General features: G+C 35.2%; 1 protein-coding gene across 3 annotated transcripts in view; it reads left to right on the plus strand.

The window, feature by feature from the left end:
• The window catches only part of TLK1 (tousled like kinase 1), a 157209-nt gene that overhangs the window by 101419 nt on the left and 28702 nt on the right, over positions 1–27088 (plus strand). For all 3 annotated transcript variants that reach the window (XM_035007793.1, XM_035007795.1, XM_035007794.1), the window contains 4 exons: positions 3405–3515; positions 3623–3759; positions 6736–6924; positions 22714–22780. In XM_035007793.1, coding sequence (XP_034863684.1) covers positions 3405–3515; positions 3623–3759; positions 6736–6924; positions 22714–22780 — 504 coding nt within the window. The remainder of the gene's footprint in view (positions 1–3404; positions 3516–3622; positions 3760–6735; positions 6925–22713; positions 22781–27088) is intronic.

Consider the following 27088-nt stretch of genomic DNA (forward strand, 5'->3'; position numbering starts at 1 on the left):
ACTGTTCTAAGTTCTGTATTTATTATGCCTTATTATTATGGTTTTATCACATGTATCTATACATTCTTAACATATTTCGGTTTGTTTATTTTTTAAAATTTTACTTATTTATTTGAGAGAGAAAGTGAGAGAGAGAGAGAGTGCACAAGCCAGGGGAGGGTCAGAGAAGCAGACTCCCCGCTGAGCAGGGAGCCTGACATGGGACTTGATCCCAGAACTCTGGGATCATGACCTGAGCTGAAGGCAGACGTTTAACCAACTGAGCCACCCAGGCGCCCTTCAGTTTATTTTTGAACTTTACATAAAATTACGCTGTCTGTACCCTTTTGCTCTGCTTGTTTTCACTAAACATTATATGTGGAATTGTCATGCACTTTGTTCATTTCATGCTATATATATAGTAAGGCATTATATGAATATACCATAATTTATTTTTTCTGCTCTTGGTGGACATTTTATTTCTACTTTTTGCTAATACGAACAGTTCTGCTAAGAACATTATTGTACATGTCTTCTAGGGCAAATGTGGGAAAATTCATTGTAACATTATATGCTTTAAGAGAGACGTGGCCAGAGTACATGGCATGCACATGTTCAATTTTGCTTTATAATGCCAAATTTTCCCCAAAGCGGTTGGATTAATTTACACTCCTATCAGCAATGGGCAATAAATAATCTTGTTGCTTATTATCTTTGCTAAGGCTTTCTATAATCAGATATAATAAATTTCTTGGCCAATTTGGTGGATGTAACAGTGTCTTTTATCTTTTATTATGTGTTCTCTATTTTCTAGCATCTTTTAAAATATATATTAACTGTGTTTCTTCTGAGAAATAACCAGTCATGTTTTTTACTCATTTTTCTTAATGGGTTACTGTTTGTTTGTGTGTGTTTTTTTTTTTTTTAACTTTTAAATCATTTTTTATTTAAATTCAGTTAATTAGCATATAATGTATTAATTGCTTTCAAAGGTATAGGCCTGTGATTCCTCAGTCTTATCTAATATCTAGTGCTCATTACATCACATGCCCTCCTTAATGTCTGTCATCCAGTTACCCCATCCCTCCACCCCCCTCCCCTCCAGCAACCCTCGCTTGTTTCCTATGATTAAGAGTCTCTTATGGTTTGTCTCCCTCTCTGGTTTCGTCTTGTTTCATTTTTTCCTCTCTTCCCCTATGATCCTCTGCCTTGTTCTTAAATTCCACATATCAGTGAGATCATATGATAATTCTCTTTCTCTGATTGACTTATTTTGCTTAGCATAATACCCTCTAGTTCCATCCATATCATTGCAAATGGCAAGATTTCAATTTTTTGATGGCTGCGTAATATTCTATTGTATATATATATATATATATATACCACATCTTCTTTATTCATCTGTCGATAAATATCTGGGCTCTTTCCATAGTTTGGCTGTGGTAGACATTGCTGCTATAGACATTGGGGTGCAGGTATCCCTTCGGATCGCTTCATTTATGTCTTTGGGGTAAATATCCAGTAGTGCAATTGCTGGGTTGTAGGGTAGCTCTGTTTTCAACTTTTGGAGAAACCTCCATACTGTTTTCCAGAGTGGCTGCACCAATTTGCATTCCCACCAACAGTGTAGGAGGGCTCCCCTTTCTCCGTATCCTCGCCAACATCTATTATTTCCTGCCTTGTTAATTTTAGCCATTCTGACCAGTGTGAGGTAGTATTACATTGTGGTTTTGATTTGTATTTCCCTGATGCTGAGTGATGTTGAGCGTTTTTTCATGTGTCTGTTGGCCATTTGGATATCTTCTTTGGAGAAATGTCTGTTCCTGTCTTCTGCCCATTTCTTGATTGGATTATTTGTTCTCTGGGTTGAGTTTGATAAGTTCTCTATAGATTTTGGATACTAGCCCTTTATCTGATAAGACATTTGCACATATCTTCTCCCATTCTGTAGGTTGTCATTTGTTTCCTGTGCTGTGCAAAAGCTTTTTATCTTGAAGTCCCAGTAGTTCATTTTTGCCTTTGCTTCCCTTGCCTTTGGAGATGTGTCTAGCAAGAAGTCGTGGCCGAGGTGGAAGAGGTTGCTGCCTGTGTTCTCCTCTAGGATTTTGATGGATTCCTGTCTCACATTTAGGTCTTTCATCCATTTTGAGTCTACTTTTGTATATGGTGTAAGAAAATGGTCCAGTTTCATTCTTCTGCATGTGGCTGTCCAATTTTCCCAACACCATTTGTTGAGGAAGACTGTCTCACACATGCAGTTTGTTGGGCTTTTGTTTGAATTGCACCTAATGAAGTGGGTTCATTCTTGCTAAATTCCATCTATGTTCTTCTGAGAGTCTCTTTATTTTACCCTTTTCCTTGAAAAACATTTTGATTAGGTATATAATTTAAATTGGCAGGTATTTTCTCCTAGCATTTGCAATATATTATGCCACTGTCTTTTGCCTTCCACCGTGATTGGCCCAGACCTATGGTTCTCAAAGTTGATTCCCAGACCAGAAGCATCCATTACTAGGGACCTACTTACAAAGAAACTCCTCTGGGAGTGTGTCCCAGCAATCTGTATTACAAGAAGCCCTCCAGGTTATTCTTTTGTCACTGTACTAGACTAATCCAGCTCATCTCCTGAGCTTAGAGAAAGGCCCCTTCCCTGAGCAATGTGGCTTCCTACAAAGTCAACAAAATTGGTATCTTGTTGCCAAGAAAGATGGTGGAAATAGTTAGCTGTTGGGTAGGCATCTATAGTGCCATCCACAGTTTAATGAAGAAAAAGTATCAGTTAAAAAATATGGAAGAGAACTCACATTTATTTTTAAGTGTTAGACATTTTGTATACTATATTTTAGTTATTTTTAACTAAGTAAAGTAGCTGGTATTGCCCCTGTTCTAGAAATACAAAAAAAAAAAAAAAAAATCTTAAGTTTCAGATAACTGACTTAATAACTTAGCCAAGGTTACATACCTTATGGTGTTGTTTTGAACCCATGGAGTATGGATACAAATTCCATGTACTTTATGCTGCACAGTTATGCAGCATTTAACAGTATTACACATGGTTAGTAGATGTTTAAAAAAAATTATTTTAGGGGCGCCCGGGTGGCTCAGTCGTTAAGCAAGTGTCTGCTTTTGGCTCAGGTCATGATCCCAGGGTCCTGGGATTGAGTTCCGCATCAGCCTCCCTGCTCCACGGGAAACCTGCTTCTCCCTCTCCAGCTCCCGCTGATTGTGTTCCCTCTCTCACCCGTCTCTCTCTGTCAAATAAATAAATAAAAATCTTTAAGAAATAAAAAAATTATTTAACATCATACTCAAATACTTAATTATTAATCCTTTCTTTTTATGTAATTTATTCAGAATGTAAGAATATTCCTAAGTGTCTCATATACACAAATTCTAGACCTTTTCTATTTTTACTTATGTTGTAGGCTAACTGTGATCTCAGACGGCAGATAGATGAACAACAAAAATTACTTGAAAAATACAAAGAACGATTAAATAAGTGCATATCAATGAGCAAGAAGCTGCTTATTGAAAAGGTAAGTTAAAAGTTCAGTAAATTTTCCTTTTCATTCCACTGGCCCCTTTTCACCTTGTACAGTTTTAAATTTAAATGAATAAAATTGATGATTTTTCCTTTTTTCAGAGTACACAAGAAAAACTGTCAAGCAGAGAGAAGAGTATGCAAGACCGATTACGCCTTGGGCACTTCACAACAGTTAGACATGGTGCTTCATTTACTGAACAATGGACAGATGGTTTTGCGTTTCAGAATCTTGTGAAGTTAGTCATTATTACATTTTAAAAAATGTAGTGTTCCTTTGAGTTTTTGTTACTTCCAAAGATTATAGATTTGGAATTATGTTCTATTTCTACTCCTTACTGCTCGTTGAAATCACAGAATTTAGTACATTTGAAAGGAACATAAAAGTATTACAATTTCAGCTTTAGCAGTCTTCTTGATTAGTTAGCATTCATCCATACTATATGATATATTATTCTAAGTATGACTTTCCAAAATATAAACTGATCTTCTAGCTATATAGATGATTTGGGAGGAAATTTTAATTTTCACTGGAAGATTTACATATATATGTATCTTGGGATTTTTCTACTTAGTTTTTTCCACATTCTCCAGTCCTTATTTCAGTGTTAATATTCAGCCCTTGCCTGCTTTCTATTCCTGTGGAAAAGACAGGAACTTTTTCTCTTCTGCTTCATATACAGTAATTCATAAATCAGTTGAGGAATATGTAGCTTTAGCATTTCTGAGGCAAACTTTAAAACAGAAACTGAGTTCAGATGATGGTAGATAGGGATAGATTGACTATGTATTAAGGAGCCAGGACCTGTGCTGCTTTTTTGTTTTCACTGGAAAATTTTTTTAAACCTCAAAAACAGGAGTAGTACCAGCATCTACGTCAGTTTTCCTAGAGTTACATGGAAAATGGAGACAAAACTCTATCTCCATATATAAACATTGCTGTTTCAAACCTAGTTTCCAGGACTTCGCACAGAATGGCCTTCTCTCTCTCACAGTTGATTATTCAGCTTTTGTTCAACACCAGCTGTGCTGGGTGATAGGTGTACCATAATGAAGAACGTAGTTCTTGTGATGCCAGAGAGTTTGGCTTTTAATTCTATGGTGGTACGGAGCTATTAAAGGTTTGTATGTAGTGTATGTGGTCAGAATTGAGTTTTAGAAAGATAACTGGTGGTAATGTGGGCCTAATATTGGAAGGAAGATAAATTATTGACAGCTGAGGTCTCCAGATGTTAAGGTGATTAGGCTTGAGCTAAAATGCTGACAGTGAAAGGTAGAGAATAGGAGATATATTTGGGATAGAAACCATGATTTTTGCATGTTAAATGAGTAAGAGCCTCTGCTACTAAACTCATATCTACAGTTGTCCTGATAATGAATAAAATAGGCTACATAATATAACCTTAAATACAAACTAAAAATAACAAATCTAAAATATAAGCTGTGTTTGTAGTAAAAATTTCTTCATCAAGCTGTCAAGAGCAAAATTGGAGCCTCTGGGTTGGTGAACACATGGAGGTTTGGGGAGAATGGTACAATTAGAGCCTGGAAGCCCTACACCCTTACCCTATACCTTGTTCTATGCATCTCTTCCATCTGGCCGTTCCTAAGTTATATCCTTTTATAATAAGTAATCTAGTTTTTAGAAAGTTACTTGCATTTCTTGTATTGAGGGCCTACTGTGTGTTATTACATATGCAGATTTTAAATAAAGCTGCTTATCAGTGTAAATTAAGTAGTTTTATCAGTGACATAACCCAAAGTAGTTGGTGGATGAGAAGAGAAATAAATATTAGTAATATTAAATTAATAATCTCTAAATTGTGTAGTCATTCCTAAATAAACAGATACTAGCTTTATATTCATTCCAGTAACTCTTTACTTTTTAGGATTTTAAACATTAGGATTATTGCCATTTGTTTTCATTTATAACATCTTGATCGTGCTCTAAGCTAGCTTTATAAATTAACTATTTTAATAAAATGAAGTTATTTATTTCTCTTTCCAAAAGAAAACTGGATTAAGCTCCTGTTCTAGCTTTGCTATTCTTGAATTTTCTCCACCCTTTTACTCTTCTGCCTAGGTGGCTATTGATTCTTTCATTCTGGTCATACTCTACTACTGTCTGGCTAGAATCATAGGAACAGGCAATGTATGTAAAGCCAATTTTGGGTCAGCAGAGTAGAAGTTTTGTAGTTCTGCTTTGAGTGGGGTGGGGAGCCAAGGAATTGAAACATTTGTCTTGTTTAAATCTAAGTATCATAACCATGTAGAGTTTTAAAATTTTTTTCTTAGCATGTTGAGGTGACCTAAAAGGGAACATGGTTACTGTGAGAACAAGTTGTGTGATGGAATAGTTTTAAAAAGCTTCACTGTCACCTACTCTTGCTCTGGTCAAATTGCTGAAATCTCTAACCTATATTTTTATAATACACATGATATTTAGTATTTTTTAGAATTAGTAAGCTTCAGATTCTTGAATGGGAAGCAGTAATATTTTTACTTTTATTAATTGCTCATTTTTCATAGCCATGCTAATTTTTCTGGTTTCCCTTATTTTTTTTTCTTGTTTGCTTCAAATTGTCAAAATTCTTTCCTCATAAATTTCTTATATTTAGGTCAGTTTTTGTTTCATTTCAAGGTAGTGCTTGCACATTCCCAAAATCTTTCTGACAAAGACAAATTTAGAAAATAACACTTTATTAAATTGTCTTTTTAAAGTTTTTCTACAAACACAAAGTGATGAGATGCATGTTTAAAATCCACTCCGTGCTTATCTCTATTCTTTAATAGCCTATTTGTTTCATTGAGCAAGTATTTACTGAATTCCCAGTATGTGCTGATGATTATGCTGGGCACTAGGGATACGATAGGATATAAAATAGATGTGGTCTCTGTTCTCATGGACTAATGTACTCTAGAGACATTCTAATCAAGTATCTATAGGAATGTTACTAGGAAGAAGGAGCTGGAGATCTACAAGTACCATGAGATTAAATATAGCAATACATCTTTCCCTAGTTTGGGGGATTTAGGGAATTTAGAAATGAATGCTTCAAATGAGACCTGGACAGTGAATACAAGTAGGTTCAAAAAAATGGAACCATAATATTTGTTCATGTTACATGCTTTTTCATGTTCATTAATATATTCGTGTTTTAACTGTGAAGAGTAATGAAAAGTTAATATGGCTTTTTACATTTATTTTTATACAGGCAGCAAGAATGGGTGAATCAGCAAAGGGAAGACATTGAAAGGCAAAGGAAACTTCTAGCCAAACGCAAACCTCCCACAGCTAATAATTCTCAGGCACCCTCTACCAATTCTGAACCAAAACAAAGGAAGAACAAAGCAGTCAATGGAGCAGAGAATGATCCCTTTGTTAGACCCAATTTACCACAACTGTAAGCCTCCATTTTAATTTGCCTTTTTTTTCAATCGTTGCCAGTGAGCATGAATGTTAGATATTATTTATATTTACACGAATACTTAAATATTAAAAATACTTATGGCCAGGAGGGAAGGCAGTATTAAAATTTACTTCTAAATCTCCGAATACCTGAATTCAGCCTTTGTAAGTGGAGACTTATTAATCCTCTTTTAAAATGAAGATTTAGCAGCTAAGAGGAAACTGGAATCCACTCTTTCTTCATGTCTGAATGATAGAGTCAGTTATTAGTTTTGATTATCTCAATTCTGTGTTTCCATTAATGTTCCTTTTTCTGAGAGAATATTAAAAATATAACTGACATATATTTTCTTAACCTCTGAAAGCAGTACGTTGGAGGTTATAGGTATTGTTTTTTCCCTTTCTGCTTTTATTTATTTTCTAAATTTTCTGCATTAATGATGAACTACTCTTTATAGTTCAATGGGCAAAGAGATTTTTAAATAGTTAAATGCTTATTATACCTAGAAAGTTGGGAAAATATGAAAGAACATAATAAGACAATATAGACCATGATCCCATCCATAGAGAAGACCATTGTTAAAATTTTAATTTACAGATGTGTCCAAACATAATTTTTTTGTTCTGCAAGAACTTAAGTTTTTGTGAGTAGAAAATACATAAAAACACGCACACACACGCACACTGTTTGATATTTTTATGTGGATATATTCTTTTTTTCCTTTGTTGAAAGGTAATGTTTCATCTGTGCTTTGATTCCCATACTCTGCTACATGAGGGACTCTTCTATAGATACGTCCTTTATCTTCTGTCGTCAGCTTTTTGTTCTCTACTGGTTCTCCTTTTAGAAGACAAAATGAAACCAAAAACTCTGCTTCAATTATATATCCCTAATTCTGGCCTCCATATCCTGTCATCTTTATAATCAGGTTTTCTTGAAAGACTTGCTTGTACCAGTCTCTTCTGTCTCACCTTCCATTTTCTTCTTTCTTAAATGAAATTGCCTTTTAAAGATTAACTATCTTTTTGATGCTCAGTGCCATAGACATTTGAGTCTTTAACTTGGCAGCATTGAATATTGTTGACTTATTTTTTCCCAAAAGACTATCTTGTCTTTAGTTTTTGAAATACCTTGATCTCCTAATTTTCATTTTAACTCCTCTGGCTCATCTTCTCAGTCTTTTCTATGGACATTATTTACACTACCAATTTGTAAAATGTAAGTAATCTTTAAAAGATCTGTCTTGGTCATCTTACTTCCTACTCTACATATTCTCCTTGAAAATTAGCTACTCTCAGAGTTTCAGTTATCACATATATGCTTCTGACATCCAGGTTTCTGTCTCCAGTCCACTTTCTCTCTTGAGTATTAAATATATCTCAATTTTGAATGTCATCCTTTCTTGGCTGTTATCAGTACTTCTAATGTAGCCTTTTCAAAACTGTATTTACTAGAATTACAGAACAAAACAAAAATTATTTAATATTACCATTCCCATTCCAATCTGTCTCTCTCTACACACACACACACACACACACACACACACACACTCATCCACATATACACACCCCTTGTTTTTTCCTGTGTTTTCTGTTAGTAAATGGTACTACCATCCTCTCAGTTCCATATGCCAGATTTTTATCATCCTTAATGTTTTAGATCAAGATTTCATTTATTGGGATGCCTGGGTGGCTCAGTTGGTTAAGCGACTGCCTTCGGCTCAGGTCATGATCCTGGAGTCCCGGGATCGAGTCCCGCATCGGGCTCCCTGCTCGGCAGGGGGGGGGTCTGCTTCTCCCTCTGACCCTCCTCCCTCTCATGTTCTCTGTCTCTCATTCTCTCTCTCTCAAATAGATAAATAAAATCTTTAAAAAAAATAAAATAAAATAAAATAAAATAAATAAAAAAAAGATTTCATTTATTTTCCTTAATCCATTTTTATTATTTTCCATTAATAAATAGGTGGTTGTTTGCTTATTTTTCAAAATCTACCTCAAAATCTACTTCCATCTTCAAACCTTTTCTAATCTTGGTGGGCTTTTTAAATTGGAATTAATTCATTTATTGAAATTTTAAGAAAAACTAGCAAATGGTTTACTTTTTGTAAATTAATAAATTTGTTGCTTAATAAAGGGTAGATGGGTAGATGAGTGGTTATATAGAATACAGTGTGTATTAGCTTTAACTCCACTCCTACAAGACACCAATCCTTCTAGTTCTCAAGTGTATCCACTTAAGACCCCACTAACACCATTCTTTCTTTTTTTTTTTTTTAATTTTTTATTTATTTATTTGAGAGAGAGAATGAGATAGAGAGAGCATGAGAGGGGGGAGGGTCAGAGGGAGAAGCAGACTCCCCGCTGAGCAGGGAGCCCGATGTGGGACTCGATCCTGGGACTCCAGGATCATGACCTGAGCCGAAGGCAGTCGCTTAACCAACTGAGCCACCCAGGCGCCCCCACTGACACCATTCTAACTCAAGTTACTGTCCTCTCTTAATTGGGTTATTTTTTTTTCCTACCTCTCCTTTCAGCTTTGGTTTAGCAATCTAGTTCATTTTCATTTTGCAATCAGAATCATTTTTGCAAAATATGATCCTTTTGTTCTTTCCTTATCACCCTAACATAGCTGTTTTTTGAATCACAGAATCCAAAAATCCTAAGATGACTTCATTTAAAGCACTTTTGATCTGGCATCTTCTGACCACTCTAGCCTCTTCTTTTGTCACTAACCAGTGCCTTCCCTTCAGTGCCAACTTTCAAACTCCAACCCATGGTTTTTAATTCCTATCCATCTTTTAAATCCCATACTAGGTATTTCCTCCTAAAAGTTTTTCCTTGATCCCTGAAGGATAGGAGTTAATTATCACTTTAAGGTAATGTGATAGTGTCCTCTGTCTCTTCAGTCATAGCATCACCATTTACTCTGTTAATGACACTATAAACATCCTAGATGTTTCCCTTTCCCTCGTTCTCTGTGTCTGTTTCTGTAGCATCTTGTATTTGTCCATCTTCCTTGTTACTATCTTAGTATAGGACCTCATCTCTTTTTAACCTAGATTCCTGTTTCTTATGTGTCTCTTCATGTCAGTTTCACATTTAACCTCCTTCACTGACCTTCAAAATAAAATTCACCCTCATGAAGGACTCTTTGTAGGCCTTATTTTTCTCTTTCATTTCACTCCCAACATCTGTCCTATGTATCTTATGTTAAACGCTTTCGTTTTCTAAGTGGATTAGGCGTTCTTGTTTCTGTGCCTTTATACATCTTGTTCCTTGCCTTTCTTCACCTTCTCATTGCCTGTTCATCTTTTAAGGCTTGGTTCAAATACCAATTTCAGTAGGAAGCCCTCTCTAACTTTTTTTCTTCCCATTTTCTCCCCCATTTCCCCTCAGGTTAGGTGCCTATAGCCTTTTGTACGTGCCTGTTCTGTATGTAGCTTTTATCTCTATATTCTCAATATGTAGCACAGTTTTCTGACATACGGAAAGTGGTTAGTAAATGCTAAATTCTGGTACATAAGCATTTGATTGAATTTTATTTTCTCCTCATTAGTTTCTCCTTCATTTTTCTAGTTTGTCACAGGTATTTTGCTTACTTGTATTCCAGGATGCTTAACAGCCCTAACTATACTTTAATAGTCATAGACTTGTCTTATTTCACCCCACTTTATTATATATGTTGACTGAGAACTAACCCTAAACTTAAACTGCTATACGTTCTTGGAGTGGCAAATGAAGTGATACTGCATAAAAAAAGTTTTGACTATATCTTTATACAAATGCAGATTTAAATAGGGAAAAAAGCCATAGAAGCACTTTTTAAAAAAAATTGATTTATTAGAGGAGGGAGCGTGCATGAGAGCAGGGAAAGGGAGGGGCAGAGGGAGAGGAGAGAGAAAATCCGCTGCGGGAGTCTTGATCGATGGGGGGATCGATCCCAGGACCCTGAGAACATGACCTGAGCTGAAATCAAGAGTTGGATGTTCAACCAACTGAGCCACCCAGGCACCCCAGAAGCACTTTGATTTATATATTATTATATTTTAGTGGCTGTTCTCTGCAACTGTCTTCTAAAAATTCCTTCTGAATCACTGTTTGGTGGTAACTAGAGCATCTAGTATATGTGCAGAACATCTAGTATAATTAGAAACCGTAAATCTTTAATTTTTTTTCTATCAAGAAATTAACATAGAAAATGAAGTTACTACTATGGAGTGGTTAGGACTTTAAGAGTTGTAGACAGACAGATGTGGAATCCATCCTTGACTCTTTCAGGTTGTTGTTTTTGGTAATCTGTTTTACTTTTTTGAGCCTCCATTTCCTCATTTGTCAAAGTACATATATCATAGTGTTGAAAAGATGATACGAGGTAATGCATGTTAAAGTACTTGCATGGTTCCTGGCTCTTAACTAATTTTTAACTACCAGCAAGATTCGGTCAGGTTTTTTAGGTAGTAGTTTCTAATTTTAGTCACATATACTTCTTTTATTCAGAGTAATTTGCATAGATAATATTACCTATGGATGTCTAAATGACCCTGTGTTAATTGTAATTAATTTTAATCAAGATTTTGACCTCATGTTAAATATATTTTAAATCATGTTTTGATTTTATTTATGTATTTCATGTCTCACAGAGGATGCTTGCAAAGTAAACAGTAATATTTTACCTTCTATTTTGTATTAAGGAAGTTTTAGAGGTCACTGTGTTTTCTCATTAAAGCTTTAATTTTAACTCAGGAGTATATTTTACATACCATAAAGTTATTTAGTGGATTACTTCTCTTGTAAATAATATAATAGACTTTTTAATTAAGAAAATTTATTTTTAGAGCCGTTTTAGTGTATAGCAAAATTGAGCAGAAAGTACAGAGAGTTCACATACACTCCCTGTCCCCACACACAACTTCCACCACTATGAATATCCTGCACCAGAGGGGTATATTTGTTACAATTGATGAATGTGCATTGGCACATCATTATCACCCAGAGTTTATAGTGCACATTAAAATTCACCTTTGGTGTCGTATACATTTTATGGATTTTGACATGTGTAATTGATTTTTTAAAAAATCATGTCTGAAAAATCTTTCATTGGAGCATTTAATCTATTTTCACTTCATGTATTTATTTATTGGGGCTTAAATCTGGTCTTTATGTTGTTGATTTATCCTGCCTCATCTGTCCCTTTTTCTTATTAGGTTGCTCAGTTTTTGTGTATTTGATTCTCTCTCTCTCTGTCAGACACACCCCTATGTAAAGACATCTTTGTCTAGTATAGTCTGTGTTGATCTAAATGTTACTTACATATTTACCATTTTTTTGCTCTTCATTTATTCTTACAGCTTTGATTTTTTTACATAGTAAGATCTTTCTGCCCAAGAAAACCCTTTAGAAAATTTTTCTTTTTAGTGTCAGTCTATTCGTAGTGACACCTTTCATTTTTTTCTTGGTATGAAACTAACTTTATTTTGCCTTCATTCTCAAAATGGTTTTTACTGGTTTTAGAGTTTTAGGTTGGTGATTATTTGAAGATATCTTACTATCTTTTGACTTAAAATTATTACTAGACAAGTCGCCTGACCATAGAAGAACCATCTTGAATGGAGCAGAAGCAATATTTGAAGATTAAGTAACTGAGAATATTTTAAGCAGATGAATAAGATCAATATGTAGACTCACAGAGGCGAGAGAATTCCAAGTAGGATGAATAAAAAGAAATACCTAGACACATCATAATGAAATTTCAGAAAAATCAAGGCAAAGAGAAATTTTTGAAAGTAGCCAAAGGAAAAGAAAAAGATAAATTGGGACTATAAGTTAAGAAAAAAATATTCCAGGTAAATGCCAACCAAAGAAAGCTGTATTATATGAGACACAGTAAAATTTAAGGCAAAAAAATTATAAGAAATAAAGTGGTTATTTCATAACTATAAATGGCTCAAATCGCCAGGAACATATAGTAATTCTAAATTTGTGTGCATATAATAATATGGCCTCAGGATAAGTGAAAAATTGACAGTACTTTAATAATAGTCATAATAGATTTCACAAGTCATAATAGATTTCAACACACACATTTCTTGGTAATTGAACATACAGATAAAAATAAAACAATAAAAAAACAGGACACACAATATGGGTATAGAAGATTTCAGTGGGATGGACAAACGACACAGAATACCCCTAACATCTATAGAATATGTGTTCTTTTTTAAGCATGGGCTTTTATAAAAATTTATCATGTTAGTCATAAAGCAAGTCTCCACAAATTTCAAAAGATTAAAAGAGTTTGTATAGGACTGGCAGTGTTTCTTAAATATTTGGTTGAACTCATGGGTGAAACTTACAGGATTAGAATCATAGAATATGTTCTCTGACCACAGTGGAATTAGACTAGAAATCACTAAAAATAAAGTAGTAAAAAAGTCTGAATGGAAATGAGAAAAATATTTTTAGATGAGTAATAATGAAAGTGCCATGTAGCAAAATTTGTGAGATAAATCTGACCAGTATCCGGGGGAAATGTATAACCTTATGTACATATATATGAAAAGAAGAAAAACTAAAACTTTATAAACTATTTCAGTATGTTAGAAGATGAGCAGTAGAATTAACCAAAAAAGGAAAAGGAAAAAGCAGAAATTAATGATACAGGAAATAAACATATACAATACAGAGAATCAGTCAATCCAAAAAATGTGTTTTATTCCAAAACAAAACAAAACTAATAAAATTGAAAAAGAGAGAAGACAACCATTATTAGGAATGAAAAGTATATTACCACAAAGTCTATAGATACAGGAAAACAAAAGAACATAAATGGCTTAAACTTGAAAAATTTTTGTGAAATGGATAGATTTCTAAAAAAATCTAACTTAACAATTGACACTAGAAGAAACAGAAGTCTAAGTAGTTCTGTAATTATTAAAGAAATTGAATCTGTAATTAAAAAATTAAAAATCCAGGGGCCCGTGGATGGTGCAGTTGGTTGAGCATCTGACTCTTGGTTTCTTGATCTCAGGGTTGTGGGATCTAGCCCCACGGTAGGCTCCAAGCTCAGCGAGGAGTCTGCTAAAGTTTCTCTCTCCCTCTTGCTCTTGCTCTCTCTCTAAAATAAATAAATAAATCTTTTTTTTTTTTTTTAAGATTTTATTTATTTATTTGAGAGAGAGAGAGAACACATGAGAGGGGGGAGGGTCAGAGGGAGAAGCAGGCTCCCCGCTGAGCAGGGAGCCTGATGCGGGACTCGATCCTGGGACTCCAGGATCATGACCTGAGCCAAAGGCAGTCACTTAACCAACGGAGCCACCCAGGCGCCCCAAATAAATAAATCTTTAAAAAAATTAAAAATCTAGGTATAGATGACCTCATTTATGAAATATACATTTAAGGAAGAAATAGTGCCAATCTTTTTAAAAACTTTTTTTTTAAAAGAATAGCTAAGTCAGAAATACTTCAGCTTATTTCATGAGACTAGCATAATCTAAGTGTCAGAATTTAACCAAGATGATACAAAGAAGGAAAGTTACAGACTAATGTCATTTTATAAATGCAAATATAAAAATCTTAAAATATTAGCAACCAAACATATGTATATAAATGATAATTTATCAAGACCGAGTTCGGTTTATTTTAGGTATGCAGGGTTGGTTTAACATTAAAAAAAATCTGTAATTTTCCATGTAAGGAGAAAGATCATATGATAATATTAATAGATGCCCAAACAAAAAACATGAGGCAAAATTCAGCATAGATTTTTTTTTTTTTTTAAGATTTATTGATTTATTTTGGAGAGGGGTTGGGTGGGGACGGGGGAGAGAGAATTTCAAGCAGCCTCCCTGCTGAGTGCGGACCCTGATGCGCGGGGCTCAGTCCCACGGCCCTGAGATCATGACCTGAGCCAAAACCAGGATTCAGACACTTAGCCAAGCCACCCAGGCGCTTCCGGCATTGATCTTTGATTAAAACTCTTAGCATTAGTAGAACTTCCTTAATCTATACTGTACATTGATTTTTCTTTTTGCATTCATATCTACATGCTGTGCACTTGAGTCACCATGGTGCCCTGTATGCCCTGGTTCTTCCTGGCTTCCCTCTGCTGCTTCTCTTTAATCAGGCTCAGATGTTATCTCTTCTGTGTCTTTTCCTAGTTTACTTCAGATAAGTTTTTTTCTTTGCTCTGTACTCATAGCTGTATTATCTAGGATAATCACCTTACGTAAAGGTCAGCTAGTTAGCAACCTTAATCCCACTTAATCTTTTGCTGTGTAAGGTAACATATTCATAAATTCCAAAGATTAGGATGTGGTATCTTTGGAAGCTGATATTCTGCCTACCTGTCTCCCCTCTGAGCCAAGATTCACATCCTTCCCACATGTAGAATACATTCATCCTATCCCAACATCCTCAAAAGAATCAACTCAACATCCCAATTACAATTACATTTCAACCCAATTACAGCATCAACTCAACATCCAAAATCTCATCAAAATTTCATCAGCTCAAACTTTCTGCATCTCATCTAAATTAGGTATGGGTGAGAACCTGTATAATTTCACCCCAAAATACAATTCCTCTTAGTCTGTGAACCTCAAGAAACAGCTTCTCTCTTCTCAAAGTATGATGGTGGGGACAGGCATAGGAAAACAACTAAAGACATTTTGTTAAAGCAGGGAAAAAAAAAAAAAAACAACGAAAGGAGTCACTGATCCCAAGTAGTTTCAAAATCCATCCAGGCAAACTCCCATTTGGTTTCAAGGTCTGGTAATAATTTTCTATGGCTATGACTCCGCCTTCTAGACTCAAAGTTCTTTCCTCTGAGTCTTTTTCACAAAGGTTTCTTTTTCATTAAGGTTAGCATGTATATGTAGCTGAGTAGCTTTGTCGGCCTGTTTCTTGTTTGTGGAATTTTGGGGGTCTGACAGCCTTTCATTTTGTACTCTCTCTGCCATTTTAAATCCCAATCTGGCAGTGTTTCTGTTTAACATTGTCAGAAGATCTCATGGATCTCCCCCCTCTCTCAGAGGCATTCACTCCATTAGATACGAGGGTCCTCCATGTTCTTTTCTAGGTAATCCCATTGCTGTTTCTGGCTTCTTCTGAGAAGGCTGAGGGAGGCTATGAGTTGCACACTTAATCTTTTAAAGACCATTTCGCACCTCTCTGGGGTATTAGCAAAAATGTTGTCCAGCAGGCATCTGGGTGGCTCAGTTGGTTAAGCGACTGCCTTCGGCTCAGGTCATGATCCTGGAGTCCCGGGATCGAGTCCCGCATCGGACTCCCTGTTCAGAAGGGAGTCTGCTTCTCCCTCTGACCTTCCCCCCTCTCATGTGCTCTCTCTCTCTCTCTCTCTCTCTCCCCCTCACTCTCTCAAATAAATGAATAAATAAAATCTTTAAAAAAAAAAAAAAATGTTGTCCAGCAATGCCCTCCCTTTTTTAAAAAAATAGAGCAGGGCGCCTGGGTGGCTCAGTCGTTAAGCGTCTGCCTTCAGCTCAGGTCATGATCCCAGGGTCCTGGGATCGAGTCCCACATCGGGCTCTCCCTGCTCAGCGGGAAGCCTGCTTCTCCCTCTCCCACTCCCCCTGCTTGTGTTCCTGTTCTCGCTGTCTCTCTCTGTCAAATAAATAAATAAAATCTTTAAAAAAAAAAATAGAGCAGCTTTTTGTGAATCTCAATCTTACTGTCCTTTACACTCTGGATAGAATGCGACCTATGTTTTCTTTTTTTTTTTGAGTATATACCTAGGAATAGAATTGCAAAGTTATATGGCAATTCTGTGTTCAAATTCTTGCAGAACTGCTAAACTATTTTTCATAGTTGCAATATTTTACATCTCTGCCAGCAATAGACAGGAGTTCCTATTTCTTCACATCTTTGGCAACACTTTTTGTCTTCTGTTTTTTTTTATTATAATCATCCTAGTAGCTTTAAAGTGTCATCTCATTGTGGTTTTGATTTACACTTCTGAATGGCTCATAATGTTGAATGTCTTTTAATGTGCTTGTTGGTCTTTGTATAGATAATTGAAGTCTTTTGCTCAGTTTTTAATTGAGCTGCTTGTCTTTTTGTTGTTGAGTTACAAGAGTCCTTTATATATTCTAGATACTAAACCCTTGTCAGATATATGATATGTAGATATTTGCTCCCATTCTATAAATTGTGTTACTTTCTTGATAATGTCCTTTGATTTGATTTGAATTTTTATGACGTTAACTTTATTGTTTTTTGTTCATACTTTTGGTGTCAAATCTAAGAATCCTTTGTCAAATCTAAGAATCCTTTACCAAATCCATGTTCAAGGACATTTACGCCTGTGCTGTGTTCTAAGAGTTTTCTAGTTTTAGTTCTTATATTTAGATTATTGATCCCTTTGTTAATTTTTTATATAGAGTGAGGTAGGGGTCCAACTTCATTCTTTTGCATGTGGTTATCCATTTGTCCCAGCACTGTTTGTTGAAGAGACTATTCTTTTCCCCATTGAATGGTCTTGGCACCTTGTCAGAAATCACCTGGCCATGGATATCTGTACTCCCTTCTGTTCCTTTGGCCTATATGTCTATCTTTAAGATTTTTTTTAAAAAATGTATTTATTTGACAGAGAGATAGCACAAGTAGGCAGAGTGGCAGGCAGAGGGAAAGGGAGAAGCAGGCTCTCTGCTAAGCAGGGAGCCCGATGCGGGGCTCGATCCCAGGAGCCTGGGATCCTGACCCGAGTCGAAGGCAGCTGCTTAACCGACTGAGCCACCCAGGCGCCCCCTTATATGTCTATCTTTATGGTAGTAACTGTTTTAATGACCATAACTTTGTAGTAAGTTTTGAAATAAGTGAGAGTCCTGTAACTTTGTTTTTTCTTTTTCGATATTGTTTTGTAATTTTTTTCCCCATTTTAGCAAAATGGACTATTTGTATTTTGATCAGGATTATATTGACTATATGGATGACTTTGGACAGGATTGCCCTATTAACAACATTAAGTCTACTAATCCATGAACATAGAAGTCTTTTCATTTAATTAGTTTTGATTAACTTCCTTAGCACTGTTTTGTAGTTTTTAGTGTACAAGTCATTTCCGGGTTAAATTTATTTGTAGGTATTTTATTCTTTTGGATTCTATTATAAATGGAATTGTATTCTTAATATCCTTTTTAGATTGTTCATTGCTGGTGTATAGAAACACAACTGATTTTTGTGGGTTGAGTTTGTACCCTGCACTTTGCTGATTTATTAGCTCTGGTGGTGGTTTTTTCTTCATTCTTTGAGATTTTTACATCTAGGGTTATGTCATCTGCAAATAGAGATAGTTTTACTTCTTTTCTCATTCTGATGCATGATGTTATGTTTCTTTTTCTTAACCCCTCTGGTAGGACTTCCAGCACAATATTGAATAGTAGTGGTGAAAGCATCATTGTCTTATTTCTCATCTTAAGGGGAAAGGTTTCATTCTTTCACCTTTGAGTATGATGTCATTTGTGGGTTTTTAATAAATGCCCTATATCATGTTGAGGAACTTCTATTCCTAGTTTTTTGAGGGCTTTTCAAAGGTAGACTAGTCTCATGTCCCACCGTCCCTCATGTAAAAAACCTAATCCTCAATGCATAGCTCATAGCTTAATGTTCAGTAAAGGTCTGCTAAATTGTACAAATAAATGGGCTTGCCATTTTTTTTCTTAAGTGCCTGTAATAGTCTTATTTACCATAGATTACATTCCTTAGCTTTGCAACTTCAGGTTAATTTCCTTCTTAAACAGAATGTCTTATTTAAAGAATTGATTATCAGACTTGTTCGAAATGAGTATTCCTTGTTTTGTTATTTGTACTAGTTCTGTTACAGTCATCTCATAGTTCTGTCAAACTACTGTAGAACAGTTCTTTGGATTAAAAATAAAATTCTCATCCATTCAGACTCATTATGGAAGATTATCATGAGTTAATAATAAGTCTTATGTTTGAGGTTTAAATTTCTTGGCTTTTAAAATAAAGTTTTATAGGGACGCCTGGGTGGCTCAGTCGGTTAAGGTGCTGCCTTCAGCTCAGGTCAGGATCCCAGGATTCCAGGGTCCTGGGATTGAGCCCCACATTGGACTCCCTGCTCAGCTGGGAGCCTGCTTCTCCCTCTCTCTCCCTCTGCTCCTCCACCTGCTTGTACTCTCTGACTCTCTATTTCTCTCTGTCAAATAAATAAAATCTTTAAAGTTTTATATAAACCTACTTTAGGAGCTTTAGTATGCCCTTAAATAAGCACACATATGTATATTTGAACACAATAAAATATTAATCATTCAGGCTATAATATCAGGTATAATTCAAATAGGGAGGAATTAGACTTGACCTTCACATTATCTGTGAATAAAAGATTTGCTAAGTAACCTAACCAACTGAGACTTGCTTAAGAGTATGAATTTTTTTAGGGTCTTAAAAACACATCATAAAAGTAATTATGTAGCATTTGAATGCCATTAAAATTAACATAATCCTACCTTAGCTCTTTTCATTCTTTTTTTTTAAGATTTTGTTTATTTATTTGTCAGAGAGAGAGAGAGCGTGCGCGAATGCACAAGCATGGGGAGCGCCAGGCAGAAGGAGAGCAGGCTCCCTGCTGAGAAAGGAGCCCGATGGTGGGACTCGATCCCAGGACCCTGGGATCATGACCTGAGCTGAAGGCAAACGCTTAACTGACTTGAGCCATCCAGGTGTCCCTCTTTTCATTTTTTTTTTTTAAAGATTTTATTTATTTATTTGACAGAAACACATCGAGAGAGGGAACACAAGCCGGGGGAGTGGGAGAGGGAGAAGCAGGCTTCCCACGGAGCAGGGAGCCCGATGCGGGGCTCGATCCCAGGACCCTGGGATCGTGACCTGAGCCAAAGGCAGACGCTTAACGACTGAGCCACCCAGGCGCCCCCCTCTTTTCATTTTTTAAGAGGATTGTCCTCGGTTAATTTGATCTAAATTTATTTTTTTTTTCATTTTCAGATATTTTACATTTTATGTAAAAACACTTTTCATTAATGGAAATAGACAACAGAGATATCTTTAAAATCTCTAATATATGTCAGATGCTTCCTGATAGGGAAATGCAGAGAAATGTAAGAAATGTCTCTTTTGCTGTTTTGAGGTTTGCATTCAATTGGTGAGACAAGAACCTGGGATAGGAATTCTTAAACGGAGAGCTGTGAACCCCCAAAGTTATGTATATGTGAAATTTTCCGGAGAGAATGTTTATTATAAATTCCTTTAGATTACTTTTAGATACCCAGGATCATAAAATAGTAATAATCACTGCCCTAGAAATTGAGTATTGTAGTATTTAGTACTTCCTGCAGAATTTGCTTATTAATGCTTCAAAACCAAGCAGAGAGAAAGTGATCAGTATTTATTTTTTACTATTTATTTAAAGCTTAATAGTAGTTATAGTGGTAGTAATCAAAATGCAGGAAGTATAGTTCTGCTGCTGCTGAAAGTTACCATTAGTTTTTAGTGAGAATTGCATGTGTTTAATATCAGCAGTAGTAGATCTATGAAATAATTCTCTGTGGTTAAAGTTTTGCCTTTTGGGGGGGGGTTAAAGTTTTTTTAAATCAATAAAGAAGTATCACTCTACTAAGAAAATTTGGGGAGGGAGTATCTATGCATTTGCTTTAGCTATAGGGATGTGGATGATTTGAACCATAACTTAAAACGTATTAACAACTGGAACTAAGTGCTATTAAATAGCAAATATGCATTATATTATGCTATAAGATTAACCAAACAATATTCAACAAACTAAATCATCATGGAATAGATATTAATTCATTTTTAATTGACAGGAATAGTTGCTATTGAAAACTGCACCAACTAAACACAGCAAAATATGCTTACCTCCAAATTGCAGAAATTCCCAGCCATCTGCATATGTAAGGGCTTTGCAAGTTTGCATGAGAGCCAGACTTCTTAGTAGAATGCAATTTCAGAAATTTTAGGAAACTCAAATTGCACCAAATTTTCATTGGTGGTATATATGCCTATCCAGAAGCTATTGCCAAAAATTCCTATAGCTTTTGTTTATTGAATTAGTTGAGATTTTATCCGTTTTAGTTTCCAGACCTTTTAAGATCACCTTTCCCTTTTCCTTTCACTCCATCTACAGTCACACTGTAACACTTCTCTAAGTTTACTTGAAGCATCTGCTGCAACTATCCACTGTTGCTATATTTAGTATAATAAAATCCAGCAGTTGTATTAAGACTGGGTAGACGGGGGGCGCCTGGGTGGCTCAGTTGGTTAAGCGACTGCCTTCGGCTCCGGTCATGATCCTGGAGTCCCGGGATCGAGTCCCACATCGGGCTCCCTGCTCAGCGGGGAGTCTGCTTCTCCCTCTGACCCTCCGCCCTCTCATGCTCTCTCTATCTCATTCTCTCTCTCAAATAAATAAATAAAATCTTTAAAAAAAAAAAAAAAAAGACTGAGTAGACAGGTTTAATTTTAAATGTTTCACTCTTAAGATGTTTCTAGTGGAATACTAACTGAATTTATTGGAGGTTTTTGTTTCCTTTTAATACCCTTTCTTTAGAATTAGTAAATTTAACTAATATCTAGCTAAAGGAGAATAACATTTATACTAAATGTTGCTGAGAGACCTGAATAAACATAAATATATCTTACCTGGTTAGGAGCTTTTCCAAATACCCCTAGAACACATGAGTAAACAAACAGGCTTGATAAAAGCAGTTCTTTCAGTATTGGGGTATGAAATGGAAGTTGTTTTATTGTAGAGTGGTTTTCTTCTTTTATCAGAAAACAATAATTTTTCTCAGGAAATGTTATTAAGTGTTTATGTCTTATTATGGTTCAACATATATTAAGCTAGTTACATTTCAAAGTTATATATGAATATTTGAAAATAATAAAATAACCGTAAAGTACTTTCAAGGTTGAAAGTCTTACGTCTATTTGTATTTATTAAGAATTTGGTGTGTTGACGATAGTTTAGCATTCCTTTTCCTCACTAACACATGGAAGAAGAAAAAAAACTTCCTAGTATTTTTCCTTTTTTTTAAACCAGTACCCAACTGGATGGACTCTCTTTGCAGTACTTTTCTAGTACTCTTAGAGTAAAATGAAATTCATTCCTTGGTCTGGAAGTCCATACATAAGCTGGCCCCTGCTTGCCTCTCCTACTACTCACAGCCTCTCTGGCTGTTTTGATGCTGACATTTTTTTCTCTTCTTACAGTATGCCAGCCTGAGTCCTTCGTAGCATCCTTGCACTTGCTGTAGCTTGTGTCTAGAACATAACTCGCCCAGGTTCTCTTGTAGTTGTCTTTTTGATGTTTAGATCAAAACCACCTCCCTAACACTTGGTACAAATTACTGTAATACAATGTCATTATCATGCCACCCATTTTCGTTTTCTTCATAACACTTACTGTTATTTGGGATTATTTTACTTCTTTATTAAATTGTTTGTTTTCTGCCTCAGTGGGGATTATAGAGTATAAATTCGAACTAAAATGAAAGGAGAAAATGTCTTTTTCATTGTACCCTGAGTATTGAAATTCTGGAACATCACTTGATACATAGCACTCATTAAATAGTTGCTGAATTTATGAATTAGTTGTTCCACCTGTAAGTATTAGGTATATTCTGAAAAACATTGTAAAGGACTTTTGGCTTATTTTGGGATAAATGTTGTCAGCATTGTAGTATTTCCACTTATTTATCTTCTTTTGCTGGTTGTTAATAAGAAATAATAACTATTAATCTTAATATCTAGAATTACATCTCATTTTTGACAGGTTGACTTTGGCAGAATATCATGAACAGGAAGAAATTTTCAAACTTAGACTAGGACATCTCAAAAAGGTATGTGAAGCATATGCTCAATTTTTAGTTTGTTACCAGAGGTTGTGGAGAGATTGTATTATAAGTCTCTTATTGGAGAGGTCATCTTAAGAGAGAAAGTACCCAGAGTTTAGACAAAAAAAGACGGGTATTTTTAAGTTGAATATATTAAAATAACATTCCTTTACCTTGTGGCAGTGTACAAACATTGAGATGCTGATAATACCATGTCCCTATAGTGGAGAAGTGACTCCTGGCCAGATATTCAGGGTCTTGGGATTACTCTGTTTAAATACTGTTTTTGTAAAAATGCTTCATTTTTAAGATGAAATGTAAATTTCCATATTGTTTGTATCCATTTATAATAAACTGAAATAAGGATAAATTAATAACAAACTTGTTTCTTTGGCTTAACTTTTAAGCTATCAAATGCTTGATTAAATGTTTCAATTAATGTATGTACATGGGCAAATTTAGAAGAGCCTAATCATCAGTAATAGTATGAAGTGATATAGTTTATCAAAATGTTGCTATGTGTTGTTATAGTCAATTTTTATAATGTATAGCTTTGTACTGATTTGTAAACTATGAAATTGTAATCAGTTCATTGTTTTTACAGTTCATATTTTTAGTTCAAACCATTTCAAATTAATGATAGAGTAGATTTTCCCACTCAAAATGAAGTTCCTGACAGATGTAAAATTCTTTTTCTTTGGCCCAATTTTTTATTCTGCTTTTTGTCACATTACATATTTTTTTAATAGGCTGAATAATCGCTAAAATTGGGATAGTGAACTAATCAAAGATCACTTCAGTGAAGTTGTCTTCCTGGGGTGGGGTGAGGAGGACAGAAAAGCCCATTCTGGCAGCAGCTGCTATCATACTGTGTACTGTTTTGTTTTTTGGAATAGTATCAAGGTGCCTCAGACCCCTGCCATTCAGTTACAGGGATAAATATAAATATATATATATATACACACACACACATATATATATATATATGTAATTTGCATTAGTGTGTTTTAACTGTGTCATATCTGTCTTTGCCCCTGCTCAGAAAAGTTTCAACCCCAAACTACTTTTAACACTAAATTCTAACATGATTTACTCTGTTCTTTTTTTAAAGTGTATTTTGTTTTGTTACAGTTTTTCCTGTTCTTTGAGATACAGTAGACAATTTCCATCTATCCTCTGTAACAGATGGAGTTGTAATGGGACTCTTGAAGGATTTTGTAGTACAGAATTAGTACTGGTATTTGTGTGTCCACCTAAGCTATTTTGATAATCAACTCCTCTAGACCTATGTTTGATGTCCTCTGTAAAGATTTATGAATTATTTTCTAACCAGCCTTTCATGATAATGGGACACTTTAACTGGAGGGTTATTATTTTCACATATAATAGTTAATTTTAAATTACTCTCTTTAGTGATGAGATTTTACATGTGTGCATCGTATTTTATGAAAGCCTGTTATATAAAATCTGAAATTATAAAGCAGTTAAATTAGGAATTGGTGATTTGTATTACAAAAAATACTTCACTTTTTGAAAAGCTTCAGAGAAGGGTTTGCTTTTGGTTTTAGTTGGTTGTGCTTGGTTGATTTTAAAGCTTTCCTGGTACTTTGAAAATACTCGGTTTCTTTGAAACACTTCTTTGTAGGTGTTCTAAAGTGAGGTATACTTAAATGTCTAGATATTATATAAACAGTTGTAAGCTGTTGTAGAACACTACGCTTTGACTTCTAACCTCCATATTAGCCTCTTTCCCTGTGTTTGACTTCTCCATTTTTTTGTACTTACTCATTCTTTCTAATAACTGTCCCCGCCATAATCTTTTTCCTGTTTTATTTTTTTCAGCTTTTATCAAGATTTACTGAGCAGCTCTAGATTTCTAACTTTATCTTCTTAACGAGTTTACAATATTACTTTTCTTTGACCAACATCATGGAATATTTTGGGAGAGTGGATAAACTACTAACGCTGAAATATGCTCTCATGTCTTGAATTCTCACATTTTCCTCTAAGAGGCTATTTTGGGTGAGAAGAATGAATGCATCATAAAGAAAGTTGTTGGTAGTACCACCAGGGAACAAAATTGAGTTAAGTGGTGTCATCTTAGAGCACAAACAAATAGCAGTTGCCTGCTTACCACTGAATATTAATTTTTGAGTGGCAAAATTAAGTAATAAGCATTAAGTCGCATGTTTTAAAAATACGTTATTTGGCATTCTAAAGCACACCTGGAAAATAGGCCATTAAAATAGGTTATTCTGTTTTCTAAAAAAGTAGATTGGACACTTTTAACAACATAGAGAACAAGCTTCAGTTAAGAGAAGAGATGTTATCACCTCTGTCTTATCAGCTCCCTATGCTCCTGGGTTTATTAAGCTGACATGAACTGTACCCAACTTGTAACTATATAGTTTCTCCCATTCGCTGGTTCTGATACATGAATATTTGAGGTCCTTGTACCTGCACAGGAGTTAACCTGTACTGTGTCAGCTTAGGGTTTAGATTTGGAGCCCAGAATACTCTTGCTCTCTCTCTGTCTTTAATAAAAACGCTTAAAGTTCAGTAGAATTATTAGGTTAAATTTGTGGGCACCAAAAGAGAAAACTTATTTCATTGAGGAAGCCCATGCTGTTTGGACATATGAGACTAGAAGGCCTATTTACTTTCTTGAAATGAATAATTTATGATGTGCTTTGTATTTTATAAAGATCATCATAATAATTGAATAGGTAAACTGAAGTATGAAAAAGTGTATTTACCTTTGAATAAATCATAAAGTTCAGTTCACATTCTGCACTATTCTGCAGGGTTAGAAATATAATAAATCCAGAGCTTATTAGTGTGATAGAGTAAGGAATGAAAGTTAAGCAAAAGCCTCCAAAAGTAAGTCCGTGGCTAACATAAATAGATGTTTCTGGGGCTTAAGGGCTTATTAGTTTTCTCTTCTGAGGTTAGGAAAATCACTGTGCAGCATCACTTTTTTTTTAATATATCAAAAATTCTTTAATATTTTCAGTTACTCTGTTTATGAACTCATTGCTTACTCGTTCACTAAGTGATTGATTTATTTCCATAGTCTGCCTGACAGAGGCATGATTCAAATTCCCATTTCAGGAGAATTACATAATACTACATTTTATGGACTTCGAAATTTTAACCATTCTGGAGTGAATATTAATGTTAACTTTTTGAATGCCAAGATCTCCCTATGTGTTGTCAAAATTAATAAAGCTAGGAGCCGGCAAAGCCAAGCATGAACCTTTTTCCACTCCCATTTCAGTGGCGGTACCTGTACACTTATTCCTACAGTTCTTCTGTTGTACAGAGATAGCAAGTTGATTCACTGTATTCAGAAGAATTAATTCACTTACAGCATTCTTTGCATCTGTCTTAGAATAGTGGCGGTGTTTGCTTTTTGTTTTTTCAGAAACGTGCTTCATTTTCATTGCAGATAAAGGAGAGCAGTTAAGTTTGTCTCTTTCCCTCCCGTATTATTTTCCTTGAGTTTTTTTTTTTTTAAGATTTTATTTATTTATTTATTTGAGAGAGAGCGCACATGAGAGGGGGGAGGGTCGGGAGGGTCAGAGGGAGAAGCAGACTCCCTGCCCAGCAGGGAGCCCGATGCGGGACTCGATCCAGGGACTCCAGGATCATGACCTGAGCCGAAGGCAGTCGCTTAACCAACTGAGCCACCCAGGTGCCCTTCCTTGAGTATTGTTAGTGACTATTATATCAGCTAGAATATTTCCTATTAGCTGGTATATTGTTTTCTCTCTAAATTTATTTTTAAAGGTCAACAGAAAAAAACATTTTTAATAAAAACTATACTCTCTAACATAATCTTGCCTTTTATGTAGCTTAAGGATTTAAAAGAATAGAACAGAGAAGAGCTATATAATAAAATATGTGGAGACTATACAAATTATTCCCGAAGCAGTTTTTAAAAAATAACCTTGGTAGTAATTATGTACAAACTGACCCAGTTACCCCTTACTAAAAGCTTGTAGTTGCAGCGAGAGTAAATTTCTGTCTTTAAAAAGTTAGTTCTTTGAGGCAAGGCTACTAACTACCCCATTTTATGTACTTGTGCCACATGTGGAATCTGTGGATTTAAGGAAACTAACAAATTCTATGCCTTTTAGCTCTTACGGATGATCTTTTTTTTTTTTTTTTTTTTTAAGATTTTATTTATTTATTTGACAGAGAGAGAGAAACAGCATGAGAGGGGATAGGGTCAGAGGGAGAAGCAGGCTCCCCGCTAAGCCGGAGTCCGATGTGGGACTCGATCCCAGGACTCCGGGATTGTGACCTGAGCCG

Source organism: Mirounga leonina, unplaced genomic scaffold (genome assembly GCF_011800145.1).
Source record: "Mirounga leonina isolate KUSES-001 unplaced genomic scaffold, KU_Mleo_1.0 Mir_151, whole genome shotgun sequence".
NCBI lineage: Eukaryota > Metazoa > Chordata > Mammalia > Carnivora > Phocidae > Mirounga > Mirounga leonina.